This window comes from Actinia tenebrosa, unplaced genomic scaffold (genome assembly GCF_029948245.1).
Source record: "Actinia tenebrosa isolate PJP-AT-01 unplaced genomic scaffold, QUT_ActTen_1.0 PGA_scaffold1__47_contigs__length_23844297, whole genome shotgun sequence".
Classification (NCBI taxonomy): Eukaryota; Metazoa; Cnidaria; class Anthozoa; order Actiniaria; family Actiniidae; genus Actinia; species Actinia tenebrosa.
The window spans coordinates 15,800,471-15,813,450 of NW_028292578.1; the positions used below are offsets into that span (position 1 = coordinate 15,800,471).

General features: G+C 40.0%; 2 protein-coding genes across 2 annotated transcripts; both read right to left on the reverse strand.

Annotated features, from left to right (window-relative positions):
- Nucleotides 1-552: 552 nt before the first annotated feature.
- LOC116300306 (uncharacterized) lies at nt 553-7,660 on the reverse strand. Its single transcript, XM_031709148.2, has 13 exons — nt 7,514-7,660; nt 6,791-6,823; nt 6,327-6,564; nt 5,800-5,869; nt 5,563-5,713; nt 5,420-5,458; nt 4,678-4,921; nt 3,993-4,062; nt 3,402-3,573; nt 2,938-2,976; nt 2,583-2,829; nt 1,962-2,031; nt 553-1,541 (listed from the first exon to the last, which is right to left on the reverse strand). The coding sequence occupies exons 1-13, from the start codon at nt 7,572-7,574 to the stop codon at nt 1,395-1,397; spliced, it is 1,581 nt and encodes a 526-aa protein (XP_031565008.2). The 5' UTR covers nt 7,575-7,660; the 3' UTR covers nt 553-1,394.
- Nucleotides 7,661-8,484: 824 nt separating this feature from the next.
- On the reverse strand, nt 8,485-12,176 carry LOC116300314 (Golgi-associated plant pathogenesis-related protein 1). Its single transcript, XM_031709162.2, has 6 exons — nt 12,051-12,176; nt 11,480-11,605; nt 10,515-10,553; nt 10,047-10,281; nt 9,518-9,587; nt 8,485-8,695 (listed from the first exon to the last, which is right to left on the reverse strand). Exons 1-6 carry the CDS (start codon nt 12,130-12,132, stop codon nt 8,543-8,545), a joined length of 705 nt encoding a protein of 234 aa, XP_031565022.2. The 5' UTR covers nt 12,133-12,176; the 3' UTR covers nt 8,485-8,542.
- Between the last annotated feature and the right edge of the window lie 804 nt (nt 12,177-12,980).

Here is a 12,980-nt window from a genome sequence, read left to right on the forward strand (position 1 = left end):
TAATAATATAAAAAAAAGATTACAATGTCATGCAGAACAATAGTATCATCTCTCGATCTTTCTTTCATTATTTCTTTCATCAATCCGCTTTTGTTTTCGTCGTTCAACGTTTGAGGTTCGAACACGGAATTTTCAGATCGAGAACTGGAAAATTTGAATTAAAAAAAAAAGCACTCGTAGAAGGAAAGACAGTTGTAATAACCCTATTTCATCAAATCCTGTAAGCTTGACTAAAGCCAAATACTTTGTTTCTGTTGTTTAATTCTAAAAACCGAGGGCTAAAGTGATTCTAGTCAGACCCCGTGTAGCCAAAACAGTTTCTAGAGTATATTAGTCAAATAGACAGAAAAGGAAAACAATGGAAATAGAATCTATTAGTCCTTTATTAGTCTACTAACTATACCAAGGTCGGCGGAAAATCACTCTTAAAGCCGAACCGCTGAGAACAGGGTTTTTTTAAAACAAACAGAAAAAGTCTGATTGAAATATTAAGCACACACCAGGATTTATAAATACAACAAACCCTGTTTGAGAAAAATGTACAATTGATAGTTTATGAGGTGTCTTTGCAGATAAAATCTTTGTTTGAAGTAGTAGTTTAAAAATATATTTAGTTTTACATGTAACGTCCCTTCGAATTCATGCGGCATTCTTTTAACACATTCGTACAACTCGTAGCAACAGACTTTCGGGGTACGGTGAAAAGCGACACGTGCGGAAGAACGAACGGCGGAGAAAAAGCGAGCAGATCTCACGAGATATTTCAGAAATGGCTCAGAAAATTAGAATTTAGTTTTTTAAAACTAGTTGCCTATGAACTAGAGCAGTAAATTACTATTTTCTAAGAGGAAATTTTTTAAAATCTGAAGTGAGCTGTTGAGACAAATTTTAGTGGCTTTAGCGTCGCTCACAGAAATAATTTAATCATGCAATATGAGTTTTGAAAACGTGTGTTTTTCTCTCCAAATAGTTCAAAAATGGTTCAGAAAATTAGAATCTAGTTTTCTAAGACTAGTTGCCTATGAACTGGAGCAGTAAATTATGATTTTCTAAAAGAAAAAAATGTATTTATCTGAAGTGAACTGTTGAAACATTTTGGTGGCTTCAAACGTCACTCACAGAGATAAACCCCATCCTTTCCCCCCGCCCCCAATGATGTGAAAAGACCTTATTTATTATGGCGTAATGTTTTCCCATTTCAGTCCACGTGTCATTTCCTATATTATCCTTTATTGCGCAAGAGAAGACAAATGAATATGGATACAACTCAAAGTCTTCATGTATTCTCAAGAAAATGATACGTGCATGGTCTGTGATGCAGCATGCAACGAATAAATTCAGTCTGTTCCAGCTCCCATTTCATCTTTTCAAGACCCTGCTGCAAGGAGCCGGTATTAGATCAATCTTGGCACATTTCTGGCGAAAGCGCGGAAAATATTTCCTGGTGGTGCGTAGTGCGCCACGATGAAGGTGTAGGTATACCCTTGTCTCGATACTGCAGCGATTCCAACACCTACTTTAGTGGAGGACTTCCAGATAAGCTGGGAAGGAAGAATGAGGTGAGGTTAGATATCTTGAAGAAAAAGCACTATAGCTAGGGCCTGTTTTCATATACAGCTAATTCAAAAAAGGTTGGTACGGTTTTGTTGCATGTTGCTTTTGTTGCATAGAAAGCTTGAGTATCGTGGATCATATGTAAATGAATAATGTAATATTAATGCCTTTATTTACACTACATTATTACAATATTACAAACAAAAACGAAAAAAAACAACAACAACAAACAAACAAACAACGAAAACAACAACAAAAATAAAAACGGCATAAAAAAACTTGCAGGCAAAGTTTGGAGAAATTCCATATTGTTATGACCTTTCGCTGGTTGGATTCACATAGCCCAAAACCTTCACCAACCTTTTAAAAGAGCTGTATAAATATAAACCCAGTTACTCGACACGTACCTGTGTAAAATGCTGTGCTCTGGAGCTGAATCGAGGCCTGTTGAAGTTGTAGTATTTCATTTGGCTGTACCTAAAGATAAGGATTATAGCAAAGGATTATTCCTGTTAAACAAGTTTCAAACAAGTTAAACGACCAAGAGGACCGAACCTGGAGTCAGCGGTGATGGTACAGATAAAAATAAATAATAAATAAATAAATATCTTTATTTAAGTGTCTAGTCGTTCTAGCGCTCAGTTCGCACTAATTGGGGACACTTTTCGCTCACACGCACAACCACTTCATTCAATATTCTATGCACACAACGTTCAACTCAACTCATGATCGAAGGCGGTTATGAAATACGTTAAATAGAAGTCCTTTAATTTTCAAGGCGCGCGGTTTACCGTCACAGATAGAGCCCTGACACAACGTCTGCACTAATCAAAGTCAGGGCAACTCACTTACAGATCAAACCCTGACACCCTGACAACCTGAGCTGATCAAAGTCAGGACAGGACTAACTCACAAATTGGAATTCCGCTTGCCGGGTTTTGCGGAGGGAGTAAAACCAAAGAACTAGGAGGAATCCCCTTGAATCAAGGAATGGAACTAAACCCCAGACATATAAGTTGTACACTTACCACCACTGTACAGCATCCGTACACGATGCGACCGTACCAGGAGGGGACGTATACTTATAAAAACTATTTTCACGATATCCACTTCTTCCATTCCCTGGACTTGCTCGCATCTGAACTCTCGGTTTCTTTGCGAGTGTTAACGCCCAACTTGCTGCTGCTGAAGCCAAGGACACATCCCATTTGAGGTTTGGAACGCCGTGGAGGGAGCGCTTGGCGTTGTGAACATTCAGGCAATCATTTACGTTAACTAAATATCCATAATTAGACGATAAGAATAAGAACAGAACGTAGATCTTTATCAGTAGTGCTAGATCTAACATGGGATAGCAGTGTTCTGGTGATGACGTATACTTACATGTTGTCACCTGTGGGGTTGAGTACGGTACTGCATCAGCTAAACAAGAAAAAGAAGAAGAAAAATGTTTGAAATCTAAAAACAAAATGTCCCAAATATATTCCCAATTTGCCCGAAATCAAATCTGGCGGATGATGATCGCGTGATCTTTCAGTAAGCGCGCATATTTCTACCTATAGACTTTTTATTATCACTTTGAAAGCTCATTCCCTAGTCACCCCCGCAGCTGTTCTTAGCGTCTTCACACAATAATGGGACGTTGCGTCACGACAATAAGAACGGCTGCGGGGAAGACGACTATGCATTCCCTTGACCGTGCAAAATTCTTTGCTTGAGTTTCATCAATAATAATGTGCATTAGTGCGATCTGTTTTTGTTTGCAGTGCACATTTATTTTGTTAGCAGTATTTTAATTTGGTTTGCTTTGCGTTGTCCCTTTTGGGCCACCGTAAAAATGAACTCACTTGAGCAATCTCTGCAAGGACCTTTGCTGAGAAGGTTTGGTACATTAGCAGCGAAGGTGCCATAGATGTTCCCAGCCGGTGCGTAGCGAGCCACGATAAACGTGTAGGTATATGTCTTCCTAGTAACCACAGCGATACCAACACCTACTCTTGTAGATGACTTCCACAGGAGCTGTAACAAAAGTGAAGGTAGCTGATGTTATCGGGCTTGCTAGCAATATACGTCATTTCCGGTCACGTGAGAAACTTTTAATCGACTAGTTAAGACTGATTTCCTCGTGAAAGTCCTATCCAATAAACCTCTTGCAGTACATAGGAATGTAACTCAATTTAGAGGAAACAATATAATTTATAATAGGTTTCCAATTCTCAGTTGAAATTATTTTGTTTTGTCCCCCAAATTGAGCACTTTTGACGTCACGCTCAAGAGGTCTATTCTCCCAGCCTAGATATTAGCAAATCCCAGTAACCGATAACGTTTTGGTAAAACCATGGTAAAACCAAAAGTCGATAGAACAATACTCAAGGGAGTCAGAAGTAACGTGTATGCCGTACAACTGACTTAGGGCGCGGGTTTATCTTAAGAATTACCTGCGTGAAATGTGACGCCTTGCGCTTGAAACTCGGGTTTTTGAAGTCGTAATACTTGATCTCATCATACCTGAGAACGAGAATTAAGAATTGAGATTTTTTTTAAACTTTCCAGTGAGGATTTATAAGTTTTATCGATACCCTGAAACAGCCTCTGGACTGATTAATGTTAGGTCATGGCAAGCCTCACGGATCGAATTGGAATCAAGGTTAGGTTTTACCACAGAGAGAGAAAAATCGGAGACCTAACAAACCTAACAAAGAGACATAACAAACTCTACTCTAATGTGATACCGAGTCCAGGAATCGAACCCGAGAGCCCATAGTATGAGAGGGGAGTGAACTACCGTTACATGGACCACCCTTGATGAAGCTCATTAAATAAACCAGGTATCAAGAGGTCTGATGGGAAAACATTATATGCCCACGTGAAGTAAAAAGCAGGGGCGGATCCGGGAATTTTAAAAGTAGGGCGGCGACTATCATCAAGTTTCTATGCAGGAATTCGAGGAAAAGGGGGGTGACTGTTAGTAACGATATACTGAGAAATTTGACCAAAAGGCGGGTGACTAGTCGCCTATCTTACCACCCCTGGCTCCGCCCCTGAAACGAACTATAACATTTAAATCTACCATCTGGCAAGGAAGCTCAAACTTGGTTGCCTGTGTGTTATCTTCATACTTACCATGACTGGACACCATGTGCACATGACGTCACAGTCCCAGGAGGAGCGGCATATCTGTAGTAAATATTTTCCCGGTAATTCCCACCGTTTCCTGGACTGGGTCGAACTCGAAGCGAGACATCCTTCGCAAGGGTGAGGGCCCAAGCTGCTGCTCCTGAAGCCAAGGACGCGTCCCAACGGAGGCCTGGAACACCATGCAGGGCGCGTTTGGCATTGTGGGCGTTAAGGCAACCACGTGTGCTGACTAAGAGAGAAACATGTTATAGATTAATATGCAGTTTTATATGGAGTTTTACGTGTAAAAGAAGAAATACAGAGAAGGTATCTATACAAATAATTCTAGATTTACTTCAATATATTTAGATTTACCGCTTTAACTGTCATAATGATAAAGAGTTTATTTATTTTTCTCTCAGCACGTAGTCGAGTTTTATATTAAAGTTATGCATGCATCAGAGAAGCGGAGAATTTTCAGATTTCACAGTGACAAATAAACTAATAAGTTAACCCTGAAACAACCTTCTGGGCTCTAACTCAGGTTTTGCAGTTTTCAAAAGCGAGATTCATGGAGAAAAAAAACTCAAATCATGGGAAAGACCCAAAAAATTCCTATCACATGTAAGGCCGAGTATTAATCCAAGACTGAATGAAAAACTGAGCAATCAAAAACTATGGCTAAATTCGGATGTAATTTGAGGAAAAGAAGGATTAATAACTGTCTTATATGATTAGTATTACTTACATGTGTAGATTTGAGGCTTTAAGTACGGTATTGGAGCCGCTAAAGAACGAAAAACACCACAAATTTACATCACAATATTTATCACAAGAAACCTGTTGCTGTTCAGCCGTAGAAGGTAATAAATCCACAGGAAGCCCACCTACATTTGCAATTTAAGTCAGGTACGTTTGTAGCGAAGGTTCCCCGAACATTTCCGGCAGGTGAGTAGTGAGCTACAACGAATGTGTAGGTGGAGGGACCCCTGGTATGTGCTGCCATGGCAACGCCGACCTTAGTAGATGTCTTCCAGATTAACTGTAATATAAATGGTTTTGAGTTTGAGTCAGTTTTTTTGAGATATTTATTAGTATTTATCTGATTTCGGTCCGTTCGAGACTTACCTGCGTGAAATGTGATGATGGAAGACTGTATCCAGGGCGATTGTAGTTGTAGAATCGTATTTCGTCATACCTGATGCGCTTATAGAAGAACATTTGTAAAATATCGCTGTCATCCTTGATCACAGACTCATTAACACAGGGTTAGCCTCGTATCAGTGTCTAAATATTCACAAATACCAACGGCGCGGAAAAGTAAAGAATGCACAGCTTCAACGATACACACACTTTGTAATTCCACAGACCTTCACTGGAACACATTAACACCATACACAGACTGAATCGAAGCTTATTCTGAGCAACAGATATTATAGACAATTATATATGAAAGTATTCGGAACCATATGTCATTCTCTTTATTATTATTTCTTTGTTTACTGGTAACACATGAGTATACAAATTAAGGGATTCAGCACGATGCTTACTTTAAAATAAATAAAAACTTAAAAATTGGGTCCATAGACTCGTCTTCATATCACAATTCATTCCTTTCCCTCTCTCCCCTCCTTAGTACTCGTTTTCGTACTCACCACCACTGGACAGCATCTGCGCATGTGCCTAGTGTCCCACCAGTGAACTTGTAGTAAATATTTTCACGGAATGTCCCGCCATTTCCTCTACTGTGTTCCATACCAACTTGAGGTTTTCTGGCATGGTAAAGCGCCCAGGCTTCCGCTCCGGGTACTAGGGAATCGTCCCATTGAAGGTCTGGTACGCAGTGTAAGGCGCGCTTTGCATTGTGGGCAACCAGGCAAGCAGTTTTGTTGACTGGAGTCATAAAAGTATACATCGTTATTCAACAAAAGATCCTATCTATTTCGGGATAATGTCTTTCTTTTCAGACAACGTGTCAATGTACCTTGAGAATGAGCATTCTTTGTTTGAGTATCGTTGTTTATATTGGTAAAGAAAGACATGGTACTCAAGGGATTGACACATCTGTGATGTGAAAACAACTGTTTGGGTATAATGCTAAAAAATTTATTTCACTTACTCGGGATGAGTTGAGGTGTTGAGTAAGAAGCAACTGCAACCAACAGAAATAAATGTGTTAGAGTAGCCTCGTTTCCGTATTGAACGGGTTATTGAGGAGCGTGAGCAGGGGCGGAGTGAGAGGGGGAGAGGAAGAGGAAGAGGTAGGCTAACCAAGGGATAGGTCTTGTGTTTAGCATTGACCGTTTGAGTACATAGTTTATTGATAGGCTGAAGAGTACATGACGAAAGAGAAGCCTTTATGACGTCACGGCGTACCGTGTACGTGATCTTAGTCAGAATTTTCAGAAGGTTCAATGAAGTTAAATATCTTTAGCTGAATATCATTTAAGCTTTTTATCATTAGGACCTATTACTTTCATCACATTTAGGGGCTTATGTATGTTATGACCCATCTACGTGACGTAGTTTTGATATAAGGATCATATAGTTCTGTGACTACGTGCACAATTTACCCCACCCCTCCCCCCTGTCTACACAACGACCATTTCAACAGTAGTGCTCTTTATACATAAGTATCAATAAAACAAAATACGTAAAAAACGAATTTGAAGAAGCAGAAGGTCAGAGAATGATAACATGTAGACAAACTAGCATTATCGGCATACGTTTCGTAGCAATGTAATTTAAGAACTACGTATACGGATTTAAAACTAAACCAAGTACAGTCCGTACAAACTATCGAGCGTCTTAGGTAAAGCAGTGAAGACAAGAAATAACTTACCAGCTAGATCACCAATAGCCACACAAGTAACGACAAAAAGCCACACTGATATTAGAATCATTTTAGACTCTGCTCGTGATCATGAGAAGTGACCGCGTTTGTTGAACTCTAGAGGAACTGGCGATTTAGTTAGGCAAATGATAGATATAATGAATGGATGGCAGTGACCTCTAAAGATGTGACGAAATATCCGGTGTTGTTCGATGGGAAGGAGTCGTATCCTGTGTGTCTTGTATTACCGTTAATGTTCCTGTTTATCCATCTACCTAGGGGGAGGGGGGGTGAGAAGATATTATCATCCTGTACATATTTCAGCTCCCTCCCTTAGGGGCAGGGGGCGAGGATGTTTGCTTGTATTTGGTCTGGAAGAAATTTTTGTTGTCATCATTTGTATTCTTCTTCCCCTCTTTCTCTTCTCTCATTCCTGATTGATAAAAACCCTAGCCACATGATTAGCAACTTCGAAGTAATGGAGATTGTGAGCTCAATCATGTTATGTTATAGAGCTTTTAAAAGTAACTGTCGTCACTCGTTTGGAAAAATGTCTTTTGGGTTATGAAAGAAGTTTATAAAGATTCATCATGTTACTTTTTCTTCAAAAGCCCTTTGTTTTTTCATAGTATTTGATACTCAACATAAAAAAATTCTATATGTTGTTCCGTTTTGGAAAACGTCCAGGTAAAAGTCATGATTCTTTTCCGGGGGGTTAACCATGTCTGTCTATCAGCCAGGAAACGGATGTACACGTGCGTGATTTATAATTCCTTTCGAGTCCTCTGTTGCTCAGGGTTAGTCTGGCTTAACTTTACTTTGAGTAGTATATCACTTCGGAATGTACCACGTCAGTGGCAGCTAAAAAAACTTGCGATATTAAAACAAATAACAATGAGGTTGGGAATACAGGGAATTTTAACTAAACCCTTCTAATAACTAGTTTGATAATCGGAACAAAGGCAACAAAATGAGAATCATTTATAACCCAATACCAATTTTTATTTTTGAAGTTTCCTTAACTAGTCATTTAGCTATCTAGACTAGTCTTGGAACATTTGCAGCAAAATATCCTGGCATGTTCATATTTCCAGGCGGCGAGTAACGAGCCACCACGAAGGTGTACGTGAAACCATTCCTGGTGACTGCAGCGATACCAACACCTACTTTGGTAGTTGACTTCCACACGACCTGAAGGAAATAAATTGTAATGTAAGGTAGCTCCTTGGAGGTTTTTGTGACCACACCGTATGAGTTTAACTTTGACAAAATTCGCAGTCATGGGTTGATCATGTCAGTTTAACCCAGATGTTTGACGAGGTGAAATGTGCTTCTAGATCATAAAAACAAATCATTACGGTTATCGGTTTAACCAAACCAAGGGCGGATCCAGGGGTGCAAAGGGGGGCTGAAGCCCACCTTCAGCAGAAAAAAATAACGATTCTTTTTCATATTGTTTTCCGTTGTGTTGACGGAAGAAACTCAATTAGCCCCCCCCCCCCCCCCCTAAAATTTTGGCTGGATCCGCCCTTGCAAACACACACCTCATGCGAGATTATGGCTCATCCAAGTGAGTCACGAAATCTTCATTGTAGGTGGAAGCTGTATATCACGCCAGGTAGTTAGTCTCAAACAGGGGCGTAGCGAGGACCTAGGAGCTGGGGGGCACTGATCCAAAATAAGAAAAAATTTCAAATTCCCACGTGCAGATTCCAGGCTCTGACCGGGTTCGCAGTGCACAGGTAGCCCGTCCGGATAACTTCGTATAAATTCGCACTTTTGTAGGTTGTAATAATTTATTTTCCTCTTTCGTTTCGGTTTAATATGTTGTTTTTTTTTGTTATTCTTTTTCAAAAATTTTTTTTCAAAGATTTTGGGGGGGCGCGTGCCCCCCCGGCCCCCCCCCCCTCGCTACGCTACTGGTCTCAAAGTCATTGTGACAAAATCGTGTGTTTGTTTCGCAAATTCTTTTCATAGCAAATTTAGACACTTTCATTTCCCCCAAATAATTACCTGTGTGAAATGTGCTGTGTTTGAGCTGAACCCTGGTCTGTTGTAGTCATAGTCTTTTATTTCGGCATACCTGGCAAAAGATGCTTCAGTTAGAATTACACGTTCCTAGTTCTTCTCTGCCAGGGATCCCAACGTAAAATAAATGGGGTAACCTGCGGAGGAAGCTGAAATTTTCCATAATTCACCATGTTTCTTTTCTTGGACAGGTTTTCCTTGAACTTGAAGCATGCACTCGTATTTCAGCCCTGGGGCAAACCATGGTCAGTAGTCGCGTCATTGTAACCATAGTTTACTTACTATGCGCAAACTTTGTATTTTGACAAAGCGTGACAACCCTCAAAATGGCGTAAAACTTGGCAAATGACGTAATGCTTTCTTCAACAAATCTTCCTTAGAGCTAAATTTCGTTAGACGTCATATTGGATCGATCTTGCACCCAGTGCTTCCGGCTCCTCTTTGGAGAGGGACAAAAACGAGTAGCTCTGGGTACGACGGAGATTGATATGGGATACAAAACGATCTCACTTACCAGGAACCAACAGCTGCCTCGCAGTTTGATACCTTTCCAGCAGGCCATTCGCCTTTATAATAAATATTTTCACCATATGAGCCAGTACTGTGCTCCAATACTACTCTAGTTTTTTTTGCAAGATAGAGGGCCCAGTCTCCTGCTCCAGAAGCCAAGGAAGAGTCCCACTGGAGGTTTGGGACACCATGTAGAGCACGCTTGGCATTGTGGGCACCCAGACATTGGGCTATGTTAACTGATATAATTGTGAAAGGAAAAAAAGTTGGCATTATTTCTTTTGATTAAGCGAATGAACAAACGAGTAAATGAGTGAATGATTGAATAGTTGAAACGCCTAATGACTGAGTAAAGTTGCTAAGAATATGTCGGTGAAAAAGATCGCCAACTAGAACCGCGATTTTTATGCTTTCTTGACTCTTCTTAATTAACATGAAAACTAAAACTCTTCTGTACAGTTTCTGCACTTACCTGACAAGATTTGAGGCGTCAAGTAGGGAGTTGGTGCAGCTATATGTGGATTAGAATAAGATAAAAATTGTGTGAATATCAATTGCAAGTTGCTCAATAGTCTAAAGCCTCGTTTACACTGGCGATTTTTGCTGCGATATTTGTGGCAATTTTTCGGAAATATGAAATCTTTTGTCTCATCCTTCAAAAGAGACATTCGTCTAGGAAAATCTTGGTATCCTGAAAAAAACTTTACAAGTAAATTCTTTACCATTATTTATTATGGACAAAATCGCAAAAAAATCGCAGCAAAAATCGCTAGTGTAAACGGGGCTTAAATCCTTTGAAAACTAAATGCTATACGTATAAACTTTTAAACTCCAGAAACTCAGTTAAACTCATGAACTCCAAACTCCAGTTTCACCGTATTCACCATTTTCCATACATTGGTTGACTGGTCAAACACAAAGCGCTCAAGCAAGGCGCCAAGGTACTTTCAAAGGATTGATTCAAATTTAAACCTTACAACCTCGACTGAATGCTTTGTATTTGACCAGTGTACCGATGTATGGAAAATGGTGAATGGGAGACGGACACAGTTTATCAAAACCACAATGCCGGTGGCATAGCCGATGTGCACTGGTGTTTCGTGTTACACGTGTAGAGTTGGTTCGTTGTCTGCAAGGGCGGATCCAGGGGGAGGGTCGGGGGGGTCGCGATCCCCCTGTCATTCCTGAGGTCAAATGGGCTTCTTGTGGTAAAAATGCGACTGGGATTCCTTTGCCCACAAAATTTACCCTTGAGACCCCCCTTCAAAAAAGCCCTGGATCCGCCCTTGGTCTGCCTTGATTAACGAGAGTATATTTTCGCGGTTTTCATTCCTACCCAAACCTTAACAATCTAAATGCCCATTCGATTTGTGAGATCGCTATGTGCTGAATTATAGATCAGGTTTTTCAAGGTTTCAATACGATCGAAGAACATACCTTTACAGACATTGCAAGTCTCTTTGCAGTTGCGTGTCATCCATTGGCGAATATTATTATAACTGGATTGACAGTTTTTAGCCCAAAATTTGCACTGACCGTATTCCCTGTAACCAACCTGACATTCTACGAAAGGGAATAAGATAAGAGGTTTTTTTTGAACTGAGTAACTGTCATTACATCTATTATATTTGGTAGCCTTTACTTTCCTTCACTAATTCCTCTACTGAGGGCGTTTTGCAAAAATGCAAGAAAGGAAGGAAGGAAGGAAGGAAGGAAGGAAAGAAAGAAAGAAAGAAAGAAAGAAGAGAGAAAAAAGAGGATGAGGGAAGAACAGAAGTTATACAAGCAAAAACGCACTCCCGTAGACATGTGGCAGTGTAACGTTAAGTTGACCAGAAAGGAAAGCCATCGGAAATAAAAGTAAAGAGAGAGAGAGAGAGAGAGAGAGAGAGAGAGAAGGAAAGAAGAAGGAAGGGAAAGAACGAAAGAGTGAATGATGGAAGGAAAGAAGAAAAGAAATGCATCTGCTAATTTTGAGGCTAAATGAAACAACATTTGACCAGCTTACTTGGTATCCTCTTCTCAACGGGATTTGCTGCAGTCATGGTAACGAAGAAACATACCAGCAGTACAGCAGATTCTTTCATCATCGTATCTTTTCTTCACAAAGCTCAAGCGTACTTCAGTCTTATTTGGTGGCAGAAGCGAGTGAGGTGGGACCAATGCATGAGTCGTTTTATAGAAAAAAAACTTGAGAAAACTCCAAGTGCTACAGTAAAAAGACGTACTGATGAAGGTACTGTAGTTTCTAAAAAGATTAATTGGCATAACAAAACTGAATTGAGTTAAATGACGGGGCATTAGAGTCGAAAAGACGCAAATTGGAGAAAATTCAGCGCCGAGCACGCAATTCTAGTGAGACGGCAGACATGAACTGGCGGCAGAAAACCAGCAGTAGGACTTTTTCAATATCCCTCATCAGTACAACAATAAGGTTCATGTAGCCGGCTATGAATAAACGTCAAGCTGATAAGCTTTTATGCATGTTCGGGCATAGAAACAGAATGGTATGACAATGACTATGAATTAGGCTCGACTACCTGAGATAAGATGAAGTTATTATTCATTTTCTCGTTATCATAAGATGGGAACATCAGATGGATTGTCAGCAATATTATAATCGTTCGTTCACGTCTAGAAACAGGAGTAAGTAACACTTAAGTTTTCAGATTTCCTCTTAATAAAAATTCTGAAACTTTCGGTCAGTGCCTTGCATGTGTACGCCCTTAAAAAGGTCGTTAGCTGATGAAGTGATAATCAAGGGCATTAAGTATACAGTGTGAATGCCGACTAAATTAGGTTCATTAGGTTTTGTTTCATGGTGGTAACATCATCGATCGATAATCGAAATCTTATTTGCACGGCACGATAAGATTGGCCTGAAATCAGTTCTGGGATCGCTTCATTTTTGAATCAAGCATAGATTGCGTTATGAAGA

Excerpts from the sequence above, each read along its gene's own strand:
- LOC116300314 (XM_031709162.2), bottom strand. The coding sequence starts at position 12,132 with ATGATGAAAGAATCTGCTGTACTGCTGGTATGTTTCTTCGTTACCATG. Across the intron at positions 11,606-12,050 it reads CGTTGAGAAGAGGATACCAA|AATGTCAGGTTGGTTACAGG; the intron begins GTAAGCTGGTCA and ends TCCCTTTCGTAG. Across the intron at positions 10,282-10,514 it reads GACGCCTCAAATCTTGTCAG|TTAACATAGCCCAATGTCTG; the intron begins GTAAGTGCAGAA and ends CAATTATATCAG.
- LOC116300306 (XM_031709148.2), bottom strand. The coding sequence starts at position 7,574 with ATGATTCTAATATCAGTGTGGCTTTTTGTCGTTACTTGTGTGGCTATT. Across the intron at positions 5,870-6,326 it reads GCAGATGCTGTCCAGTGGTG|GTATGACGAAATACGATTCT; the intron begins GTGAGTACGAAA and ends TAAGCGCATCAG. Across the intron at positions 5,459-5,562 it reads ACCTGACTTAAATTGCAAAT|CGGCTCCAATACCGTACTTA; the intron begins GTAGGTGGGCTT and ends TTCGTTCTTTAG.